The sequence below is a fragment of the Bos indicus genome, chromosome 12, assembly GCF_029378745.1.
Source record: "Bos indicus isolate NIAB-ARS_2022 breed Sahiwal x Tharparkar chromosome 12, NIAB-ARS_B.indTharparkar_mat_pri_1.0, whole genome shotgun sequence".
Lineage (NCBI taxonomy): Eukaryota > Metazoa > Chordata > Mammalia > Artiodactyla > Bovidae > Bos > Bos indicus.
In genome coordinates this window covers 78,810,169-78,835,575 of record NC_091771.1, presented here as the reverse complement: position 1 = coordinate 78,835,575, position 25,407 = coordinate 78,810,169, and the positions used below count along the sequence as shown (strand labels likewise).

The window sequence follows — 25,407 nt, the reverse complement described above, 5'->3', positions numbered from 1 at the left end:
ACAGAAACACAACTTTAAGAGCATCCTATTTTATAATTTAGGAAATAAGTTGATGAAGTTTTGGATCCGTGTGGGATCAGGGTCAAGAAAGGGTAATGTCGTGGCTTTTCATTGACTGTTGGATGAAACTCAGCCACATTAGTGTGGTTTATAAGGACCCATCTTGTTTCTCTGTTTTTCTGGTCATACTGATTAAGGGACAGTTTCTTGACTGCTTCTTATCATCTCCATATATTCTAGCAACTGTGCTTGCTGTTTTGATATATTACCTTTTTAAAATAAAAATTTGGGGGTGAAGGAGAGGAAGCACCCATAAACAAGAAGCCTACTTGAATCCACCTGTCTGTCTCTGCCATTCACTGAGTGCTGTGGGCCCCCGGAGGTGCTTGACACCGGTCATCCCTCGTCATCCTTGCGGCATCGTCCACGTTTTACAAAGGAGGGACTTAGGCAGCAGTTGAATGACTGAAGGTTGCAACATTCAGAAACTTGGCAGGACCAGGAGTGTTGGCTGACTTCTGAGTTGGGTTTTTCCCATCACATCTTACTCTTTTTTTTTTTGAGAGGAGGGTCTGCTCTTGGGTTTAAGGTGACAGTAACCACAGTAACATCAAGAGACTCTGTGAATTTCAGAGTCAAGTCTGAGTTATACCTGCGGGGCATGTGTCATGTGAAAGCTTTTACTTTGATTACCTGTGAGGTGACCTACCTCGTTGACTTATTTCCTTATGCTGGGGAAAACTGGGAACAAGGGAGGAAGCAAGTGTGGAGACCGGTTTTAACTCGTTGGAAAAAATTTATCCTTGACTCTTGGAAGCTTGGAATGTTTCTAATCTCTTTTTTTAGCGTTGGCATTTTGGGTGGAGGTTTGCGCTAATGTATGCTTCATGGGTGTGTGAACTGAAGAGAGCTGAAGACGTGCATTTCCCTCATCCTGAGGCTCTCCCATGAATCCACTAGATGGAGCACATGGTTTGCATATGTTTCACAATGAAACCTTGGAAGAAAGATGTGGTCTTCACTGGAGCCATATTGCAGTCCCCCCCCTCCCGAAGTTGGGCAGGCATTTTAATCTGTGGGTTTTATTTTTTCCTCTATAAATGTCAAATTTTCTTTTACTTGCTTAGTACTTCTGTGCGTAAGGAATGAGGTTCTTTGGGGGCCTGATGGGAAAGCATCATGGTAGAGTAGAAAGAGTCTGAGTCTGGGGATGAGGGACGAGAGGTCCTAGTTCAGACACCCAGCGTGCTTTGACTTTGGTCATGTCTCCTTTAAACGTCTTTGAACCTCAGCGTCCTCCCTGGTGACATTATTGTACTGTGCTTAGTGGCTCAGTCATGTCCGACTCTGTGCAACCCCATGGACTGTAGCCTGCCAGGCTCCTCTGTCCATGGGATTTTCCAGGCAAGAATACTGCAGTGGGTTGCCATTTCCTCCTCCAGGGGATCTTCCTGACCCAGGGATTGAACCCAGGTCTCCTGCATTGCAGGCGGATTCTTTACCAGCTGAGCTACGGGGAAGCCTAGGTAATATGTAAGATAAACCTTACAAGGTATATCTTACATACTTTATGAGGCATATTGGGCCTTCTGTGCAATCCCTTTAAGTTACCTGTGCCACCAAAGATTCACTCATTCCCATTCCACCTGGCTGGAATCGCACTCACAGCCAGTGCCTGTAAAGCGGAGAATCCATCAGGTTGTCGGACCCCAAGGGGCCTTTGATGTCCTCTAGTTCCGTTGCCATTGCAGTGCGTCATCACTCACTGGCATTCCTGCTCCTGTTCGTTAGAGAAGTTTTGCATATTGATTCTGGTGATCCCTTCTAGAGCAACCCAGATCTTGTAGTGTGTTCAGTCTTCCCTATTCAGATTTTCTGTCTCAGAGCCAAGGTGGAACATTCTTTACTTCTTTGCCTGGCTGAATTAAATGATCTATAAGAAAGAAAAAGTATTGTAAAAATGTTTCTCAGTCTTTAGTTTATACCTGGTGGATTGGAAAGTGGCCATATATATTTACATCTGTTATCTGTGCCCACATATATTTGCTAAAACGTTGTTATGTCCTGAGGTTTTTAGCTTTTATAGCAGGGAGCTATTTTTCAGCAGTTGTTGGTTGACACATTTGTTCCTAAAAGCCGGTGATTCTCTTAGACTACTTGAATCTGCTATTAATGTGTGGTGAAGTAAAATGAAAAACTTTCATTTTTTTAGGCTACTTTGAACTTTCTGTGGGATGTGTAATTTTACCATTCATAATTTCTGGTAATTTTAAATTGAGTAGGTGTCTGCTGAATAAAGACCTTTAATTTAGGTTAATCTTCTTATTGGTTACCAAGCACAAAAAAGTTTGTGATGTGTTGAAACATACTCTTCAGAATTCCTTTAAAATTACATGTTTGGTATCCTCAGTGGAAAATCAATAAAGCATCAATTTATAACATATAAATTAGTAAATTTACAGTACCTCTTCTTTTGGTTGTTGAAAAGGACCTAGTCTCAATATTTTATTTCCCAAATAGAGGGGTTTTAAAAGTTCATATATTTGAATGGATTTTGGAATCAGTTTGAACTTTCGTGTATAATCTCCATTGTATCTTCACTGGCACTGAAGTAATGGAGTAAGTGTGTATCACCGTATTCCTCTCCAGTGGGTGAGGGAGATAAACTGAGAAGCTTCCTCAGACGGAGGCCACTAAGGATAAAGATGTACCTTGATCTCCTGTGACCTCCAGCTAGTGACCAGCGATGGTGACTCTGATGGGTTAACAGAAGGAAATGCATCATTCCTCGTTTTTCCTAGGAAATATTGAATCATCAAGATATTTCTTTAGTCACATGATAGGTGTAATCAAGCACTGGTCATTATGAAATTGAGAAGCATGTCTTAGGGGAAGTGGCCTTGAGTTTGTTCATTTGTGGAAGGAGGGGGACTCCAGTCTCTCCCTCCCATCAGTGGTATGTGCTCAGCAGCCAGCTGTGACATCGGCCCTTGAGTCCTCCGTGGTTCTTACCAGGAGCAGTAGGGTTGACTTCTTACCTTCTGTGGATTGGAGGGATCTATGTCCTGAGTAGAACACAAGGCCGGCCTTTTGAATGGAAACTACACTGGCTGTGTATGAACCACTTCATATTTTAGAAGTTTCGGTGGAAGGCGGGAATAATAAAAAGTATACTTGCCTGCTTTCTGAGCGTCTTCTTCGATGCTCTTCAGCCCTAAAGGATGTACCTCACCTTTCAGTTGATGAAAAGGACCTAACCCCAGCCTTACATTTCCCAAATAGAGGACCAAATCTATTTTAAACTACTAACACAACTTGATAAAGCACTGGAAGTTCATATTTTGTAGCATCTTACGTGTATCGGTGAAAGTGAAAGTCGCTCAGTCGTGTTCGACTCTTTGCAACCCCATGGACTATATAGTCCATCGAATCCTCCAGGCCAGAATACTGGAGTGGGTAGTCGTTCCTTTCTCCAGGGCAACTTCCCAACCCAGGGATCAAACCCAGGTTTCTCACATTGCAGGCGGATTCTTTACCAGCTTTAAATACCTCTTGTGTAATCATCATCATTTGTTAATGCGATTGAAGACATGTTGGAAAGAGCAAGGGCCTAGGAGCCAGGGATCCTTGGTTCTTATCCCACATACCAACTATGTGCCTTTGGTCACATCAGCTCCACTTCTCTGAACCTTGGTCTTGTCATCTGTAATGGGAGATAATACAGGCAACCCATGTCTCATGGCCTAATTAGTTCCTGGATAACATTAAATTTCCTGTACATTTCTCTTAAGCACAATGTTACCAACTGAGTTTCTTTTGTAGAACATACTTTTATACTATAAAAGCATGAAAGATGATTTGTAAGTTGGAATAATGAGTATTAGCTTTTATAAACATTTATGTAAAATGATATTTATTACAAAATCTGTTATCATTATATTCCTTTTTTGAGAGATTTTGCATGGAGTTTTGGGGAAAAGTCTTCTTTAAATATGAACGCACTGCAGATGTTCATCTGAAATCATTTTTGGTGCTGATGCCTTGTAGAATATTAAACAAACACAGTGTTACAATAAGACAAAAAAAATTTCCAGTACGTACTGAATTTCACAAAATAAATTTTTTATAGCTTCAAAAACAAAACAGCAGTGTGAATGCTCTGAACTTTGGGGTAAAGGATAGTTCTTTTCTCATAGTCAACGTAAATGTCATCTGTGCTGTGTTTAGTCGCTCTGTCATGTCCAACTCTTTGTGAGCCCATGAACTGTAGCCCACCAGGTTCTTCTGTCCATGGGATTCTCCAGGCAAGATTACTAGAGGGGGTTGCCATGCCCTCCTCCAGAGGATCATCCTGACAGGCGTCAAACACAGGTTTCCCTCAGTGCAGGCAGATTCTTTACCGTCTGAGCCACCAGGGAAGCCTGAGAATCAACACAAGAGTTCAAAATCTGAGTCATTCATTTTAAGAAAAAGTATTTGCCTATCTGAATCATTAGTCCAGTGGAGGGAGTTTTTCCATCTTTAGAGATCCCTTACTTTTACATTGTAGTGATGTCTGTGTTCAACCTTTTTTTTCAAGGTCAAGAATAATTTCTGTGATGTATGTATTTAGTTGTATTACGCACCTGTGGTCGATCAGTCTTTGCTGGTTTGTAATAAGGCATCGGCAGTCTGTCTTCCTTGGCAATGACACTATCACTGTTAAGGGCATTCCTTAAAAAATGAAAAAAGCCTGTCCATTCACGGGAAAGAATTTTCTCAGCTTCAAAACAGTATCTCCCTATTTGATGACATTGGCTAGATGTGAATGCTGGTACTATCCTATTCAGTTTTGAAGCATTAAAAAAACCATCATTCACAAGAACTGAGCATTTCTTTAGTGCTACACACCAGACCTATTCTTAAGCATTTGAAATAAAGACATTCTGTTTGCTGAAACGGTTTGGTTCTTAGGCATCCTGTGTTTATCACATGCAATTATATGTATGTCCAGACACAAATGTTTCATTTTATTTATTAGTGCATTGTGGTTTCTTATCATGATTTATTTCCTTTGCTCACCTCACTAGAGTTTCTTCAATTTTTTTTCCTAGATTTTTGTTTCACAACTTCATTGAGGTATCATTTATATACCACACAATTCATTCTAAATTTTGAAGGTACAGTTCAACAAGTTTTAGTAAATTTGCAGACTTGTGCAAGTGATCTAACTTTAGAACACTTCTAACAGTGTCAGACTTTATTTTTTTGAGCTCCAGAATCACTGCAGATGGTGATTGCAGCCATGAAATTAAAAGATGCTTACTCCTTGGAAGGAAAGTTATGACCAACCTAGATAGCATATTGAAAAGCAGAGACATTACTTTGCCAACAAAGGTCCGTATAGTCAAGGCTATGGTTTTTCCAGTGGTCATGTATAGATGTGAGAGTTGGACTGTGAAGAAAGCTAAGCACCAAAGAATTGATGCTTTTGAACTGTGGTGTTGAGAAGACTCTTGAGAGTCCCTTGGACTGCAAGGAGATCCAACCAGTCCATCCTAAAGGAGATCAGCTCTGGGTGTTCATTGGAGGGACTGATGCTAAAGCTGAAACTCCAGTACTTTGGCCACTTCATGCGAAGAGTTGACTCATTGGAAAAGACCCTGATGCTGGGAAGGATTGGGGGCAGGAGGAGAAGGGGACGACAGAGGATGAGATGGCTGGATGGCATCACTGAGTCGATGGACGTGAGTTTGAGTGAACTCTGGGAATTGGTGATGGACAGGGAGGCCTGGCGAGCTGCGATTCATGGGGTTGCAAAGAGTCGGACAGGACTGAGTGACTGAACTGATCTGACCTGATGGTAACTCTTTAACAGTTTTTTGGCAACAGTGTTTCCCATAGTGGCTCTTCTAGCAACTTACTAGAGTTCCAGCTATTTTGCCAACGTTTAATGTGGCCAGTCTTTTTAGATTTTAGCCATCCTGGTAGGTATGTCTGGAGAAGGAACTGGCAACCCACTCCAGTACTCTTGCCTGGGAAATCCTACGGATAGAGGAGTCTGGTGGGCTATATATAATGAAATATCATTACAGTTTTAATTTACATTTTCTTAATGATGTTAAGCATCTTTTTTATGTGCTTATTGGTTATTCTCATTTTTTGGTGATAATTTTAAAAATTTCAAAACTAATTAGAACCTAGTATGGTTGGGCCTCTGTATCTGTGGATGCAAAAGTTGCAGACACTGAGGGCTGACTGTATGATGCCACTTGAGCATCTTTGAATTTTGGTATCTGCAGGGGGTCCTGGAACTGATCGTCTGCACATAACAAGGGCTGACTATAGCATCACAGGGTACAGGCAGGAAACAGAAATCACATCAGTTGTTTTAATAGAATTAAACATAAAGACTTGCTATTAGGTATAAAATTGTTATGTAGGTATTAAAAGATAACAAGAGAACATTCACATATCATGGAGGTAGTGGCTGCAGGAGCTAGGGAGGACCAAGGGTTGAGACTGTGTTATTAAATCTTAGAAGCTTAGAGGAGGAGCTCCCTGGAGCTGATACCCAGACCTCTGAGGAGTGGGTGCTAGGCAGCTGGTGATGGTGTTTCTGGTGGCGAGTGTAACGATGGTCCTGTAAATGCTGGAGAGATGGCAGACCTGATGCTGTTGCTGCACAGGGAGGACTTCCTGCTCCCAGGTGAAGCAGCAGGAAGTCTTGCTCAGTGATTGTTGTTGTTGTCCAGTCACTCAGTCGTGTTTGACTCTTTGTGACCCCATGGACTGCAGCACTCCAGGCTCCTCTGTCCTTCACTGTCTCCCAGAGTTTGCTCAAATTCATGTCCATTGAGTCAGTGATGCTATCCAACCATCTCATCCTCTGCTGCCCACTTCGCCTTCTGCCCTCAGTCTTTCCCAAGATTGTCTTCCCAGGTGGCTCAGACAGTTAAGAATCTGCCTGCAATGCAGGAGACCAGGGTTCAATCCCTGGGTTGGGAACATACCTTGGAGAAGGGAAAGGAAGGCAACCTACTGCAGTATTCTTGCCTGGAGAATCCCATGGACAGAGGAGCCTCGTGGGCTATAGCCTATGGGGTTGCAAAGAGTTGGACTGAGCGACTAATACTCTCACTTTCACTTTCGAAGCATCAGGGTATTTTCCAGTGAGTCAGCTCTTTGCATTAGCTGGTCAAAGAATTGGAGCTTCACCATCAGCATGAGTCCTTCCAGTGAATATCCAGGGTTGATTTCCTGCTGGTAATACTGGGAACCAAAAAGCAAGTAGGAAGCTGGCATCAAGGAGCAAGCTCCTTCTCCCCCAGGCTTTGCAGTCTCCCTTTGGTGCCCCCTGCTGGCGAGCCTAACAGGGACCCAACCAGTAAAACTGTGGTTTTCAGAGGACCAGCCCTGGCATCCTAGAGCTGAGTGTGGGAGGGAGGAGCGGAGCTGACAGACAATAGCTTAGCAACTGGCACAGCCCTCCCCTTTGACTCGTCAGCGTGCAGACCCAGCCTCTGCACGTATTTGACCTTCCATACGTGTTTCAGCCTAACAGAGCATAGCTATCCTTCAGGCACAGGAAGGTGTTCAATGGCCCCTCAAACAAGGAGTCACAAGGTTTCCATTGTATCTTGCTTTGGGAGGGAGTATCAGCACCCATTTCTGAGCCTTGTTAATTACTCCTGAAATTCAGTAGCAGTCTTCGTGTGAATATGTGCTATGCAAAGTCTATCTTGTCAAGTTTCAACAGTAACGCTTGTGTAAAATAATGAAAGAGGAAGGAGGAAGAGAGATGAAATTGGTACACACACACATACCCAGGCAGGAAGGAACTACGCATTGGTGTTGCAGTGTTCACTTCTCTAGCTGGCTGTTTGGCGGTAGTTGATAATTATACATTTACTGTCCTCTTACTCATTCCATATGTTTTTTGCCCACTTCAACTGATTAGCCTTCTTTACCTGAACATCTGAATTCTCAGTAGTCCTGCCTTTCTTTGAATTGCTGTGGTTTTTCATGAATTTGTACTGTTGGAGCTAGAAATACTAAGATGTCTTGGACAATCCACCCTGGGGTCCAGCCATGGTCCTTCCTGACCCTTTGGAAGGCAGCAGCCCAGTTTCGCCTTTGCTGGTAGAGTATCCTGCTCATTTGCCTTCTGGTTCAGCAGCTTACGGAGCCCCCAAATGGCCAGGTGGCCGCCTCACCTTTCCATTCATTGTGCTTCGTTTTCTCCTCTAATTGCAAGCATTCTTCCCTTTCAAACCAGGCCCTGTGACCAGCAGGGGTGGAGTGTGTTATTAGGGTAACAGAGTGGCCACTCTTACCTCTACCCCTTGATTCCTGGGCCATCTTCTTCTGACTTGAGAATGTTCTTACAGCTGTCGTCTTCAGCAGGCCCTTCCATCCTGCTCTTGGGCTGGGATGAGCTGCTCGTAGGGAATGGGATGTGTCTTGAAACTGGTGATTCCAAGTGTTGACAGACATGACTGTCTGTATGTCGTGGTACCATGTCGAGGAGAGAGGACAGGTACATGTGGGGTTTCCAGCTGTAGGCGTGAGCCATGGTGGTCCTGAAGACGGTTTAGTGGGCTCTGACTGTCCCCCTCCCTCCTTCCTACATTTCCTCACTTCCTCTGTTTTTCTTCCCTTCTTTCCAGTGAGCTAGAATGGACTAGAGAGGCTGGGACAGAAAATAATGCAGTAACACATGTTGCAAGGGTACGTATTTGGGGGGAAATATTCTTCTACACACAGATATCATGATTTAAACTTCATTTCTTAGCGTAATTCACGGTGACAGTGCTTTGAGAGCTAGCAGTCTAAGGGGACATTTGGGCGTGCGGGTTCCTCGCGTCCAGCACCCGCTGCGGTTGGGCAGCCCCAGGCCGCACGATGTCAGCGCTGGCCCGGCCTGCCAGGAGGGCTTCCTGTGGAGACCTTCTTTACGTGCAGCAAGATCAAGGCATGGCAGTCATGGGGACATCACCTATAAACTTGACTTTTAGAGTTGTGGAGACGATTAAGTGAGACCGTGTGACCGAATTTCTGTGTTCAGCCTCTGGCATGTAGTAGGAATTAGGTATGTGTGACACTCTGTTAAAGATGTGCCCAGCACTGAAGTTTTTCTTTAAGTTTTACCATAGAAGTTATTTTTAAAATGTAAATCCCCTTCATTGTCTAGGTGACTAGAGTGCCCTAAATAGAGCCCATTCTGTGATTTGAATAAAACTTCAGCTACCCCGTTTATCATCTCTCTTTTTCCATCCCTCCTCTGACTTTTTCTCCAAGTGGAAATTTTTTTTTTTTTTTGGACCTTGAAAGCCTTGTGGTTATAGCAGAGATGAAAATTTTGTGGGGAAAGATCTGCAAAATAAATTTCTTAGAATGAACTGGGATAGATGGCTCAGCCCTCAGGCCCAGACCTCGCCTCACAGAATGAATGAGCCAAAGTTATTGACTCACCAAAGATTTCCCTGAAGTGCTCTGTGAATTTAATAAAGCTGGATAGCTCTAACTGGCCATCATTGAAGAAGTCATCTTACCATTCCCTTCTGAATTCTCAATGCCAGGAATACTTTTGGGAATTCATGTGTTGGAGACAGTCCTATGCTTTGGAGAGATAACTCTGTTGAGGATAGAGTGCCTTCAGGAGAAATTCAGCTTTTTTTTTTTTAAATAAGCTACAGGTGTACAATATAGTAATTCACAGTTTTTAAAATTTAAATGAATAACTGCATTTGTAGTTACTATAAAATATTTGCTGTATTCCCCTTGTAAAATATATCCTTGTAACGTATTTTACAGGTAATAGTTTGTACCTCGGTTCCTTCCCCTTATATTGTCCCTTCCCCGTTCCCTCTCCTCAACTGGTAACCACTAGCATATTCTCTGTCTCTGTGAGTCTTCTGCTTTTTTGTGACACTCTCTAGTTCGTTGCATATTTTAGATGCCACATACAAGTGATACCATGCAGTGTCTGTCTCTCTCTGTCTGGCTTGTTTCACTAAGCGTAACGCCCTCCGAGTTCATCCAGGTCGCTGCAGATGGCGTCGCTTCCTCCTCCTTTCGGCCGAGCAGTGTTCCATTGTGCGTGGGTGCTGTGTCTTCTTTGTCCATTCTTCTGCTGCTGGACACTTGGGTCGTGTCCATATCTCGGTTGTTGTAAATAATGCTGCAGGAGCGTTGGGGTGCTTGTATCTTCAAATAGTGTTTTTGTGTTTGGATATATACACAGGAGTGAGATTTTGAGCTGCAGTTTTTTTGAAGTATAATTGCAATAGCTTTAAAATGGCAGACAAATATTATGTTTATATTTTCCTTTCCTTACTCATATTGAGACAATATTTCTATACTGACACAATGACAGTACAATTTTTAAAATGTTCAGCTGCTAAAATCCAAGATACATGTACTTGAAGTGTTACGGAATCTGAATTTTGTCTCTCCTCACACGTGAGAACAGCTTTCCAATAGCTGTAACTCCGTATTTGAAGCACATGAACTGTTTTCGTGAGTACATCGGTGCTCTGTGGCTTGGTCGTGTCCGAGTCTTCGTGACCCCCCTGGACAGTAGTCTGCCAGGCTCCTCCTAGAATTTTCCAGGCAAGAATACTGGAGTGGGTGCGTTTTTACACAGATTATGCTGTGTACCTTTTCCATTGTTTAAGCTCAGTATACCTTGCCACCAAGTGATTTCTTCAGGTGTCTGCCTAAAACAGCGTCTCCTTAGAGGAGGCTGGCAGAGGCCTCTCACTCAGCCATTGCATCTGCCCTGCTGCCTTCTTTTTCACTCGTGTCTCATTTGCAGCTTGGGCCTTGGCACTCGCTGTATTCATTGTGCTCTTCCGTGCCTCCAGCCCCCTCCAGTGCGCCCCTCCCCACCAATGTGTTCAGTAAGGATGAAAAGCTTTGCAAATAGCTCTTTTGGCAGCTTCTCATATTTGACAAAGCATCAGCATTTGTGGGTTTATTGGTTTCTCTTCAAAAAGCTAAAGTTTTGCTCCATGACCTCCGGTAACTGTGATTGAAGTTCCGACTTCGCCTGCAGCTTCCTGAGCTGAGGGGTAAATCAGCACCTGTATAAACGCTCTGGGTTCATTCATTTTGTAGTGTGGAATGAAGAAGCAGTTGTCTATCAGCGAAGAATTTCAGTCTCAGCTTTGTTTTTTTCAGTGATGGTACATAGTTTGAAGCGTTTTTCTAAGTTCATTACCAAGTGTAATGAGGAAATACTATAGTTATTAGTTATAGAAATTATACTACATAAGTTAATCTAATATAAACTAGTTAAAACAGATAGAAGGAAAATGGGCACATGAAGCCTGTTTCTTGGGCTTATCTGTCCTTTGTGAGGGGTGGGAGGAGAGAATGGGAGGTAAGACCAGTTACCCTCCCGGGTTTCCTGTTATTTCATATCAGTTGTTCCTGGAAGTTATAGGAAATCTGTGCCTAGTAAGTAAGTTGGTTTTCTATTTTTTTTAATGTATGTATAACATATCATATACATAACATAACATTTACCATCTTTTTAGGTATCATTTGGTGGCCTTCAGTACTTTACATTGTTGTGTAACCACCCATCTTCAGCACTCTTTCATCATTACAAACTCTGTTTCCACTAAACAACAACTCCCCATTTCCTCTTCCCCTCAGCCCCTGGAAACCACCTTCTACCTTTTGTTTTCTTTTGTTTTTTGGCCACGCCTCATGGTATGTGGGGTCTTAGTTCCCTAAGGGTCAGATTTCTGCTTTCCACAGTAGAAGCACAGAGTCTTAACCCCTGATCGCCCAGGAAAGTCCCTCTTCTGTTTCTATGAATTTGCCTGTTCTAGGTACCTTGTGTAAGAATTTGTCCTTTTGTGGCTGGCTTATTTTACTTAGTGTAATGTCCTCAGGGTTCTTCCGTGTTGTTGTAGCCTGTGTCAGAATTCCTTCATTTTTAAGGCTGAATAATATTCCATTGCATGTACATACCCCATTTTGTTTATCCGTTCATCTTTTGATGGACTCTTAGATTGCTTCCACCTCTTGGGTGTTGTGCAGCTATGATCATGGGTGTATATAAACATCTCTTTGAAACTGCACTTTCAGTTCTCTTGGGGCTTGACCCAGAAGTGGAACTGCTGGATCATAAGATAATTCTGTTTAATTTTGTGAGGAATTGCCATACCGTATTTCAAAGTGACCTGCACTATCTGACATTCCTACCAATAAGTAAACTTGTTTTTTTTTTTAGCCCAAACTTTTCTTCCTTTTGGAGGTCTGTTTTATTTTAAAGGTTTAACTTGGTCTCCTGCCAAAGAAAAAGAAGGAGTCTCTCTCCCTTTTTTGGGGGGGCTCTGGTCATCTCTGGAAGACCACTGCCCTTTTTAATGATCTTTGCTGAAACTTCTGCCCCTTCATCAACTATCTTAACTCCTTTTTCCTGTTCCTACACCCACATTTCTCTCTTTTAATTATTTTTTTATTAATAGAAGTAATCTATAGTTTGACTTGATTGCATTCTCATATACATGGATTTTATGAAAAGGGTGCTTATATTTTTGGAAGAACTATCTTGCTCTTTCTTCTTAGTATCAAGGAGGAAAATTTTTAACGTGGGGTAAAAGAGAGAGACCAGCATTTATTGGGCATGTGGTATATACTAGGCCCTCTGCTAGACACTAGACTTAGTGTTTGATTGTACTAATTGAATAAAAAATAGAGTGTTGACAGGTCAATTTATGTAAGGTTTCTTTGCTCAGCAGGATTCACTGCATTAACTTATGAAATATGGACTGTTAGGGATGGAAATAAGCTCTTCGTATGGACTGGCCATCATGAGGGCACTTAAATAGAATAAATGACACGTAAGATCGAATTCTACCCATACCGCATTTATCTGGGTTTTATGAAATGTGACTGTATCATATGTGGTATATTATTACATGAGATGTAGAAGTTATTTAAAACAGAAGGACACTCGGCAAGGAGAGAGGTTGCCAGTGGGAGCAGCAGCTCAAGGTGGTGTGCTTTGGGGGCGAGGGGACTCAACGCGCGACACCTGTGTGCCAAGGCGTCTGTGGCTGAATAGCTGAGGCGGCAGATAACCCAGCCCTCCCTGACCTTACTCTTAGTACCGTGTGGAGCCCCTCTCCCAGCCCTGGCATGCATGCCCTGAGGACAGCCCCAGGCACCTTCCCTGTTACTTGGTTAGTGTAGTCCAAGAAAAAGTGAAGCAAAGTGAAAGTGAAAGTCCCTCAGTTGTGTCCGACTCTGCAACCCCATGGACTGTCCATGGAATTCTCCAGGCCAGAGTACTGGAGTGGGTAGCCTTTCCCTTCTCCAGGGGATCTTCCCAACCCTGGTCTCCCGCATTGCAGGTGGATTCTTCACCAGCTGAGCCACAAGGGAAGCCCATTCCCGAGAATTGGGGCCAAAGCAACCTTCAGACACCCTTGAATTCCTTAAGCACGGTGGCTATTTTGAGTGACACTGTAAATCCTTTGTAAAGTATAAAGCAACAACTATGAATGTATTTATAACAGTTTCTTGGTTGAGTTCTCTCCTGTTATTTTATTTGAACTTTGAGGACCTTAGGGGGTTGGCAGAATTAGGTACAATCCTATTCACCTCTTCTATCTTAAATAATGGTTTTACTGAGATATAATTTAATGTTGGAGTTGCTCTACAGACATAGGATTGACCCCCACCTGAAATTTGCTTTGTATGTTGAGTAATGACACCACACACACACATACACACATGCCAAGAGAGTTTGATAAGGTTTACTACTCAGGTAATGAAGTTCTGTAAGGAGAGGGGGGCTACACCCAAGCATGTCTGAAAATGGCTTGACAGGGCAGGGAAAGGAGACTGGCTTGGGGATCCTGGGGGGGCTGGGGCTGGGCTGAGAGTTCCTGACAGTGGATTGAATTCCCCGCTGGCATGAAGGGAGGGAGCCACCCGGCCCTCCCTGTCACTTGCCCACAAGGGTAGGAAGGAGAGGTGAGACTTAAAAGCCGATAGCAGTAAAACATCAAAAATGGAGTCAGGCTCTTTGTTGTGTTCACCTACAGCAAAATCCACTTTTTAAAAGTGTTCTTTATACAACACAGGGAATATAGCCAGTACTTTTTAGTGGCTATAAATGGAATATAACCTTTAAAAATTGGAAATCACTATATTGTATACCTGTAACTTATATAAAATTATGCATCAACTGTTCCTCAATAAAAAAGAAAAACTGTTCAATCTAGTGGTTTTTAGTATATTTACAGACTATGTATTATGTATAGATAGCGTATATGCTAGAACCACTAATTTCTGAACATTCTCATTAACCCTAAAAGAAACGCCATACCCATCAGCGGTCATCCTGCATTCCCTGAAATCTACTAATCTACTCTCTATCCCTATGAAAATTTTTAACGTGGGGTAAAAGAGAGAGACCAGCATTTATTGGGCATGTGGTATATACTAGGCCCTCTGCTAGACACTAGAAACCTTACATAAATGGACCTTTAAAAAACTGAGATAATATGAGGTCTTTTTGACTGTCTTCTTTCACTCAGTGTAACATTTTCCAGCTTTATCCCCTTTGTACATGCACTGGGATACCATTCCTTTTTATGGCTGGGTAATACTCTGCTGCTCTCCTACTTTGTCATATAGAAAAGTGATTGCTTTGGGTCTGAGGGTGTGGAGGTGATGGGAGAACAGGTATCATTATTAGCAGAAGAGACAGACGTAGACTTGGATCTCAAAGGGAGTCAAGGGCAAACATCCTGTCTTGGGAGATGTGTGAATTAGGGGTTACATCTCAAGATGTGAGAGTAAACGTGATCCTCCAAATTGAAATATGTCCTCTGTAGGTAGCAGAGATGATTGCCAATAGATATCAGCCATCTATTCATGTCCTCTGATGCGGTTCATGGTAATTATCATTTTACACTAGTCCAAGATCATTCTGATGAGAGAACTCGGCAAAACCAAATGCACATTTTGAGTGATTCACTTTGTCATGCTTCTATTAGCATGAAAATCACTTTTTGGCCTTGTATCCTTCGCTCTAAATGTTTTCTGTTTTCCTTGCTCACTAATTTTGCTGGTTGGAAAATGATTGATATTTACAATTGATACAGGTTGCTTAAATGGTTATTAAATGTATTTCTAGGAGAAATTTCTTTTTTCCTCTGAATGATTGTTAAGAAATTGTTTCATTCTCTTCATTGTTTTAAATATTAACTTTTAGGTTTTTTGTTTTTTTAAGTAAATCAAATAGAATATACCAGCAGCTTCATATTCACTTGCTTATCATTTATGATCCGTTGTAAAGTTCAAACATCATCTTTTGTATATTAAGTAGTATTCACTGGCTTCTGCACCCCAGATGTCTAAGTGATACTAGTAAATTAAGTTTAAATTTGTAGGTATTATCTTTATTTAATTCACTTAACTATTACTTTAAAAAAAATGTTTCCCTTTACAGTATAGGAGTTAGATTAGTTGGTGAATTTTATGAAATCTTAAGACAGTTTTTAACCCAGGTGTTTACTGATTTACAGTCTATAAGATTCAGTTTCTGTGCAGGTGAGTGCCCATGTTATTTATCTGCCATCACTGTAATGTCAGGGCTTCCCTGGTGGCGCAAACAGTAAGAATCCGCAACATGTGCAGGAGACCTGGGTTCAACCCTTGGGTTGGGAAGATCCCCTGGAGAAGGGAATGGCAACCCACTCCAGTATTCTTGCCTGGAAAATCCCCACGGAGAGAGGAGGAGCCTGGCGGGCTACAGTCCATGGGGTTGCAAAAGAATTGGACACGACTATCACTCTCACTGTGATGTCACATGAAGACTTAGATCTTCTAATGTCAGAACGTGGGTGTGATAACTCTTCTTTAAAGGAATTGTCATTTTTTTTTTTTGTAACAAGTTCAATAAAGGCTTTACTTAATGGTGTTCACAATAAACACCCCATCCTACCCCTCTCAGTTCAGTTCAGTTCAATCACTCAGTCATGTCCGACTCTTTGCAACCTCATGAATTGCAGCATGCCAGGCCTCCCTGTCCATCACCAACTCCTGGAGTTCACCCAAACTCATGTCCATCGAGTCGGTGATGCCATGCAGCCATCTCATCCTCTGTCGTCCCCTTCTCCTCCTGCCCCCAGTCCCTCCCAGCATCAGTCTTTTCCAATGAGTCATCTCTTTGTATGAGGTGGCCAAAGTACTGGAGTCTCAGCTTTAGCATGAGTCCTTCCAAAGAACACCCAGGACTGATCTCCTTTAGGACGGACTGGTTGGATCTCCTTGTAGTCCAAGGGACTTTCAAGAGTTTTCTCCAACACCACAGTTCAAAAGCATCAATTCTTCGGCGCTCAGCTTTCTTCACAGTCCAACTCTCACATCCATACATGACCACTGGAAAAACCATAGCCTTGACTAGACGGACCTTTGCTGGCAAAGTAATGTCTCTGCTTTTGACCTTTGTTGGCAAAGTAATGTCTCTGCTATCTAGATTGGTCATAACTTTCCTTCCAAGGAGTAAGAGTCTTTTAATTTCCTGGCTACATTCACCATCTGCAGTGATTTGGGAGCCCCCTCAGAAATAAAGTCTGACACTGTTTCCACTGTTTCCCCATCTATTTCCCGTGAAGTGATGGGACCAGATGCCACGATCTTAGTTTTCTGAATGTTGAGCTTTAAGCCAACTTTTTTACTCTCCTCTTTCACTTTCATCAAGAGGCTTTTTAATTCCTCTTCACTTTCTGCCATAAGGGTGGTATCATCTGCATATCTGAGGTTATTGATATTTCTCCCGGTAATCTTTATTCCAGCTTGTGCTTCTTCCAGCCCAGGGTTTCTCATGATGTACCCTGCGTATAAGTTAAATAAGCAGGGTGACAGTATACAGCCTTGACGTACTCCTTTTCCTATTTGGAACCAGGCTGTTGTTCCATGTCCAGTTCTAACTCTTGCTTCCTGACCTGCATATAGGTTTCTCAAGAGGCAGATCAGGTCAGGCAGGTGGTCTGGTATTCCCATCTCTTCCAGAATTTTCCATAGTTTATTGTGATCCACATAGTCAAAGGCTTTGGCATAGTCAATAAAGCAGAAATAGATGTTTTTCTGGAACTCTCTTGCTTTTTCGATGATCCAGTGGATGTTGGCAATTTGATCTCTGGTTCCTCTGCTTTTTGTAAAACCAGCTTGAACATCTGGAAGTTCACGGTTCACGTATTGCTGAAGCCTGGCTTGGAGAATTTTGAGCATTGCTTTATTGGTGTGTGAGATGAGTGCAATTGTGCGGTAGTTTGAGCATTCTTTGGCATTGCCTTTCTTTGGGATTGGAATGAAAACTTACCTTTTCCAGTCCTGTGGTCACTGCTGGGTTTTCCAAATTTGCTGGCATATTGAGTGCAGCACTTTCACAGCATTATCTTTCAGGATTTGAAATAGCACAGAGTCGGACACGACTGAAGTGACCTAGCAGCAACAGCAGCAACTGGAATTCCATCACCTCCACTAGCTTTGTTTGTAGTGACGCTTTCTAAGGCCCACCTGACTTCACATTCCAGGATGTCTGGCTATAGGTTAGTGACCACACCATCGTGATTCTCTGGGTCGTGAAGATCTTTTTTGGACAGTTCTTCTGTGTATTCTTGCCACCTCTTCTTAATATCTTCTGCTTCTGTTAGGTCCATACCATTTCTGTCCTTTATTGGGCCCATCTTTGCATGAAATGTTCCTTTGGTATCTCTGATTTTCTTGAAGAGATCTCTAGTCTTTCCCATTCTGTTGTTTTCCTCTCTTTCTTTGCATTGATCACTGAGGAAGGCTTTCTTATCTCTCCTTACTATTCTTTGGAACTCTGCATTCAGATGCTTATATCTTTCCTTTTCTCCTTTGCTTTTCACTTCTCTTCTTTTCACAGCTATTTGTAAGGCCTCCCCAGACAGCCATTTTGCTTTTTTGCATTTCTTTTCCCTGGGGATGGTCTTTATCCCTGTCTCCTGTGCAATGTCACGAACCTCTGTCCATAGTTCATCAGGCACTCTATCAGATCTAGTCCCTTAAATCTATTTCTCACTTCTGTATAATCACAAGGAATTTGATTTAGGTCATACCTGAATGGTCTAGTGGTTTTCCCTACTTCAATTTAAGTCTGAATTTGGCAATAAGAAGTTCATGATCTGAGCCACAGTCAGCTCCTGGTCTTGTTTTTGCTGACTGCATAGAGCTTCTCCATCTTTGGCTGCAAAGAATATAATCAATCTGATTTTGGTATTGACCATCTGGTGATGTCCCTGTGTAGAGTCTTCTCTTGTGTTGTTGGAAGAGGGTGTTTGCTATGACCAGCGCGTTCTCTTGGCAGAACTCTATTAGCCTTTGCCCTGCTTCATTCTGTACTCCAAGGCCAATTTGCCTGTTACTCCAGGTGTTTCTTGACTTCCTACTTTTGCATTCCAGTCGCCTATAATGAAAAGGACATCTTTTTTGGGTGTTAGTTCTAAAAGATCTTGTAGGTCTTCATAGAACCGTTCAACTTCAGCTTCTTCAACATTACTGGTTGGGGCATAGGCTTGGATTACCGTGATATTGAATGGTTTGCCTTGGAAACGAACAGAGATCCTTCTGTTGTTTTTGAGATTGCATCCAAGTACTGCATTTTGGACTCTTTTGTTGACCATGATGGCCACTCCATTTCTTCTGAGGGATTCCTGCCCGCAGTAGTCGATATAATGGTCATCTGAGTTAAATTCACCCATTCCAGTCCATTTCAGTTCGCTGATTCCTAGAATGTCGACGTTCACTCCTGAATGTTGTCCTAGCCCTCTAGGTTCTCACGAAGCCCTGAACTGAGCTCGCTGTGCTATGCAGCAACTTCGCACTAGCTGTCTGTTTTACAAGTGATGTCTTATACCTTTCACTGCTACTCTCTCAACAGAGCTACCATTCTGAAGCTGATTGCTGTAGACCACATATAGTTATTCTGTTTTTTTTTTTTGCATGTGGCCAGTATCTACTCCTTTGATCTCTGTAGCTATTTGATACACTTTGCATAAAAATTCAGGAGATAGACAAATCCTAGACTTCTGCTATCTGTTGGTCCTAATAGCCGTAGAAAACACAAATGTTGGAATTGTGTGATTGCATGTTATTCTCTAAAGATTTACCTTACCTGCATGACACAGGTTTCTGTTACTAACCTGTAGGTACTCAATTATAATTCACTCTAACTTTGAAATCTATAGCTAGAAAATGAAAACCATCTGTTGCCTTATGAAATAAGGAAGCATGTCAGAATAGATTTTAAAAGAGCAGTAACTTTTTTATAGATACATGTTGTAGGTGGGAGGGGTTTCCTTGTGTGTTCATGATGGTCTTTTTACATAATTTGCTTTTCATTTTCTAGAAGGAAAAATGGCAAGAGTCAACTTGGTATTATATTAGTGACAAGCTTTCCTATCAGCTAGTCCCAAAGATATCACAAGGTAGAACAGTGTTACTGAGTTCAGTGTGCAGTTGAAGGATTTGGATTACTTATGTACCAAACATAATAACCTTGTTGCCTGTGGCCCTTAAGTGTGCATTTACCCTTGCATACCAGAGCTGCTTCAGGAGGCGCCAGGTAACCCTGTATCCACGTTCTCATTTGCATCTTTGGGTACCAAACAGGGGAGAATTCTTCTTTTAAGCAGTGCAAACTTGCTAGCCCCCTCTCCAGCAAAGAGTCGAGTGGGCAGAAGGCAAGATTGACACAGCAATTTCGTGTTCCCCTGTGGTTTGCTGTCAGCAAGCTGTTACCCACACACGCCAAAGGTTGTTTGAAGTGGGCTTACACATGTTTCCATAGCAGCAGTCATCTTAGTGATTCCTCTCGTTTTTTGGACTTTTTTTTCCCCCTTTTGCTTCTCTGTTCCTCACTGATGCAGGATTAAACAAACAGCATATTTAGGTCAAGGAAAGAGATGTTTGCTAATATAGATGCTGGGCTAAGCATTCTGGGAGCGAGGTTTCTTGCAGCAGATGAACATTCTTTGTGCCTCCGGCAGCCTCTGCAGCAGGGTGACTGTCTGGCTCCGTCTTTTTCATTTTGGGGCAGGTTCTGAGATTCAGAACAATCCCGAGCAAATCACCGGAGCCGGCAGTTTTCCAGTAACCGCATGTACATCTTCTGCTTATTTATCCTTTGGTATTAACAGTGAGGAAGTCTGTTGGAAAAAATACAATACTTTAAAGATTTTGGTGCATCCGAGGTGTGTCATCTTGTTTTTTTGCACCACACCTCCTGTGTTACACTCGGAGCTCGGAATTTTTTTTTTTTTGTCAGGCGGCTGGGCAGGAGCAGCATTTAGTACAGCAGCTCGGAGCTTCCCTTCTGTTCTGGTGTCGGCAACTGCCTGTCGTGAAGATGGTACAGTGGGAGTCTGCTCTGAAGAGCCAAGGAAGATAGTGTGGAAATGGAGTAGAGATTGCTAGAGACCTGAGCATCCACAGCTTGGGGATGGGCTGCACTACTAGTGTGATTCTGTTTAAAGGCATCCGCACCGTTTTCGAGAGAAACTGTGCTTATATGTGCAAACATCAAGGAGAGAATAATGCCCTTGAATGCACAGCATACAATTGGACAAAAGAAGACTCAGAACTATTGATCGCCTCCTGTCTGGTAAATGCTGTCTTTTAATTAACAAGTAATTGGTTGGGGTTAGAATAAAACTAGCCTTTACTTGTAAAGCAAATATACTCATTTATTTCAGTATGCTTATGTATATATAGCTTGCATGTGTCAGTGGGTAGTGAGTGGCCTTCAGTTTCCAATTGTGAGGTGCCTGTTTGTATGTGTGAGAATGTCATGTGTTAATCAGACCTGAAATACATGCAGAGAGAGCAGCTGGAGTAAGGCATGTGGTCACAGAACAGTTTTCTGAGTTAGCTTTATGCGCTTACATGTTCTCAGTATAGTGCCAGAAATAACAGAGGTCAAAGCTGGTATCTAGGGTCTTAGGGATTGAACCCTCTACCTGTGATGGTGAATTGCTCAGTCCCTTTACCTCTTATCCTTTCACTTGGCTAGATTTTCCTTACTAATGGCTTGTGCTTCATCCTTTGATTCGGGGCAGAAATGTAAAGGAAACATGAAAGAAAACTGTAATGGGTGTGAGAAAGATATTTACAGGCTTATTATTTTAAATCTGGCCATTTAGAATTTTGTGAGTGAAGGCTCTTGAGAGTCAAAAGATGCTCAGTTGACATTCCTGTGATGGTTCCTCCTTCCCGGGGCACGAGGAGGTGTCCAGTCACAGATGGGTGTGCCTCTCCGCGGCCTTCTCACAAATACCAGGCTCATGAGAAAGCTCCGTGTTGGTTTCCTCCCTCAGAATGCCTTGCCGTTTTTCCTTCTGTTCTTATGGCAGTTCTTGTCCAAACAAGTGGGGAATAATACATGTGGGCGTTTTTTGTGGAGGGGGATGGCCAGCAGGAGCCCAGTATGGCCAGAGCAGGGTGTGCGGAACCCCTGAAACCTTCCTGGTCGTGGGCTGTCACCCGAGACCCGGAGGGCTGGCGTGCCACATCTCTCCCCCCACACTCCACTCCCCTCCCAGGATCAAACCAGGTCGGCCCAGCCTTGCAGGAGCTCCAAGAGAGGATGCGTCTTAGGGAGAGGTTTACATGGTGTTAGCTCTCAGAATCCCTGGGAGGAAAGGGAAAGAGAGCCTCGGATGAGCCTCAGATGCGTTTTGGAAGGCATGAGTGTTACGTGTGGGCATGCAGTTTTAAGTGGTGCTGTCTTAACTACTAAATATTTTAAACTCTAAGTACTTTGGGATATGCTTTTGCGAATGATTGGCATCACAGCTGAGGAGGACTGGCCCATTAGAGTGTCTGTCCCACTGGGGTAGTCCCTCACCCCGGCAGCCCTAGGACTGCCTGGCCGTGGTGCCAGACCCTCTCCCACGCCACCAGCTTCTTTACTGCTCCTGCAGCCCTCACTGACTTGGTGCTTGGTTAACCTGCCTGCGAGAGACCCTGCTTGTTTTTCCTTATCGTTTATTGCATGAGGGAATACTAACCTGCCCCAGGGCTTTGTTGGGATTCTAGGACTGGATGTGAAGCCCCGGTCCTGTGCCTCGGGTCGGATGCCCTCAGCTGCCACCCTTGCCCACACTAGCATACCCGGAAAGTTGAGAAGACCACATGTGCCTGTAGCCGAGGCGCTGTGGGTGGAAGGGTGTACCCTCTCACTCCAAACTGGCCTCCCAGCCTCTCTTTCCTTGACCCCTTGGAGTCTTCTCTGCGTAACTGACAGTGGTCTCTGGGCAAGGGAAGGCAGACCATCCTTCTGCTCAGAGTCAGATCCAGAATCCTTCAGATGACTTCTGGGTCCATCCCCAGCGTGCCCCCCAGGCCCTGCTTCCTCCTCTTCACCTTTCTCCTCACTCCTCTCTCTGACCTTTTCTCCTGGGATCTCTACCCGGGCGCTTACTTGGTCCACCCTGGCCTCCTGGTGGGCTTTGCCCAGAGTTCTCCATGGCAGCGAGGCTTCCTTGATCCCTGATGGAATTGTGCCACACCACCTATGCACTCTTCTCTGAGTCCCCGCCATACCCCTGACACAGAGTTAGGTGAGACTAATGCCGTAAGTATAGTAACAGTAATTATTGGTAAGTGTTACTTACAGTGCTTACACAGGAATAAGATTTATGATGGCAGGGATTTTTGTCTGTTTTACTGACTGCTTCTGCCTTCAACAGCCAGAACAATCCCTGACTCCTAGTAAATGCTCAGCTAATGAGTGAATTCTGAGGAAATGGTTTTATGGTCCTGAACTCGAACTTGGAGAAGCTGTTGAGAAGGTCTTCTGAAACCAGGCTTTTTTTTTCCCCAAAACATTTTTGTCTTGGAGTTATCCTAAGAAGTTGCATGGTCCTAAGCTGGCCATTCCAGGGGTTTGCTATGGTCCTTCAGCGACAGTTGAGGATGCTATCTTTGGGTATTATCCAGACTGGCTCTGTTGAGACCTGTTCCATGGCGTGGGCTTCTGAGGACCTTCTCATCCTTTGGATTGATCCAGCCAAGCTGTTGATTAAGGGAGAATTGCCCCGTGGCCCTCCCTTGGGCCTGCTCCATACAAATTAGACTGATCCTTTGTAGGTCTTTGTCAGGCTCCTCAGCCTTGGTTAGGAGAGTGTCTGTCCTTCTTTCAGCTGACGTAGTGACTGGCTTGTGGCTGCATCTTAACTCTCAGCACGTCAGAGCTGTCCCTCACCGCTCCTCAGAGTATAACCCCCTCCGTGGCCACTCAGTACATAATAAACCGTATGGAGGAAAAATAACGTTCATGAGGCCACCACTCTTCTAGAGACTCTGAAATACCCCAGTTATCTGCCTGTCTGTCAGAATTCACTGGGTGGACTGGCTCATTCTGGCCTCAGAGGAATTGCTGCTTCTGAACTAAGCTTTGTGTTTTTCTCTTGCCCACAGTGAAGGGCATGAGAAACATCCTTACTTAGGTGATGTCTACCATGATGGTGTGGAGGGCGCTGCTCATTTGCTTTCGGAATGGCGAAGAGTCACCATAGTATAGTGACTGAGAGTCCCAAATCCACAACTTGCTGGCTGTGTGACTTTGGGCAATTTACCTAACCTCTCTGTTCCTCAGTTTCCTTATCCATTAGATGCAGATAAAAACAGTACTTACCTCATAAGGTTGTTAAATGAATGACTGTATCTGAAGTCCTTAGGACAGTGTCTTCATGTAAGTTAGTGCTAATTGTTAGCAATTATAATTATTTCTATTTTTTAGTGTTTCTTTTATGAAGAGCCCTGGAAGGAATTTCTTCTCTTCATGCTCTGAATGATGGTGCTTTTCCTGAGGAGCTACTTTGTGTAGCATAAGTGCTAATCGAATTGTATTTATTTTATATACATTATGATTCACGTAACTGACCTCAGCCACCTCTTCAGTTGACTGTTAAAAGAAAGCTTAGTTTCACACACATGACCTGATTCTAACAGATATATGGGCTCTTTCAAAATGATTTGTTTTATATTTCCTTTAAACTTTGCTTCTTTTTTTCCTGTACTACTATTTTATCACTGCCTGCTTTTTCTCATCGGCTTATCAAAATACTTTTAATCTTCTTCTTGCTTATGTAAATCACTTTAAATCCCATTGAAACAAAGCAGAGCATGAATTAATAAACTAGTAGAGAACTTTGGTGAAGAACAAACCTTCAGGTTGGCTCTGAAGCAAAATCAGATGCCTTTTTTTGTGTGGGTTAAGTTTCATTTGGGGCAAAATGAGAACTGCAGCCTGGGAGACAGCACCTCAGATCTCTCTGTGAAAAGAGTCAGGGTGGGGAGATCAGTATATATGTGATTTTGAAGGGGGAGGGAGTACATGCAGTCAGGCATACATTTTTCCAGAAGGTTTTGACCAGTCTCGTGAAGCTTTGGCTAGTCATGAGAAACAGTCATCACCATGAAGGATTTTAGTGCTTTTCTAGATGTGAGGAGATACAGATGTCTTTTTTTTTTTTTTAATGTTAATTTAATTCCATAAAAATCTTGTTTTGTGTAGCTTGCTTTTTTTTTTTTTTACTTTTTATTTTAACATAAGTTGCCTGCTTTTTTGTTGTTGTTGTGCTAAAGGCAAAATCAGAATTAAGACGTTTTTATATCATTCAATTAACACTTACAGTGCATGTTACATCTTTATCTGTTACCTAAAAATTACCTCTGTGATTTTTTTAAGATTAGTAAAGTTGACTAAAAATCTGATGTCTTGAGTGCGGACATTAGCTTTGTAAGGCTGCAGCTGTCCGATCTTGTGCAGGAAGCTCTTTTTTTCCTTTTATGTCCAAGAGACATGAATCATCTCGGTGGTGGGTAGTACCTGCGGAAAAGGGCTTCTCTGGCAGTTGTGGACTGACTGAACTTCGAGTGTATCCCTTGAGGCTCAGGTTGATTTTGACCAGTAATTCCAAACTATGGTGGAGGGGCAGGATTGAGTTAGGGTAGATTTCATTCCTGAGTACAGAATTTTCCTAACATTTTCTCTTTTCTAAGTAATGGACTGTCCAGGTCATTCAGGAAACACCCTTGAGGGGACTTCCCTGCTGATCTTTTGGCTGGGACCCTGTGCTCCCAATTCAGGGGGCCTGGGAACTAGATCTCACCATGCTGCAACTAAGACCTGGCACAGCCAAATAAAGAAAGAAGTAAATTAATTAGAGTGAAAAAGGAACACCCTTGAGTGCTTCTTTGTGCTGGGTGCTAGATGTACAGAAATAAGGAGGAAGCTCTCCAGTCTCCGCTGGCGGAGGAGGCCCCACCCATTGCCCAGGCACCTTCCATGAGGAGGGGCAGCTCGAGCTGAGACAAAACTCTTGTAAATCCCAGTTTTTCCTCGTCTGTGAAGATTTGTGATAG

General features: G+C 43.1%; 1 protein-coding gene across 10 annotated transcripts in view; it reads left to right on the top strand.

Moving 5' to 3' along the window:
- DOCK9 (dedicator of cytokinesis 9) overlaps window positions 1-25,407 on the top strand; it is a 323,308-nt gene that overhangs the window by 51,050 nt on the left and 246,851 nt on the right. For 2 of the 10 annotated variants that reach the window (XM_070800427.1, XM_070800418.1), the window contains exon 1: window positions 19,011-20,641. The exons of 3 other annotated variants lie outside the window; for them this stretch is intronic. In XM_070800427.1, the coding sequence (XP_070656528.1) occupies window positions 20,480-20,641 (162 nt within the window). In that variant the 5' untranslated portion in view covers window positions 19,011-20,479. Of the gene's footprint in view, window positions 1-19,000; window positions 20,642-25,407 lie in introns of those variants that run through there. 5 more of the 10 variants (XM_070800416.1, XM_070800424.1, XM_070800422.1 and 2 more) reach the window with 5 other exon arrangements.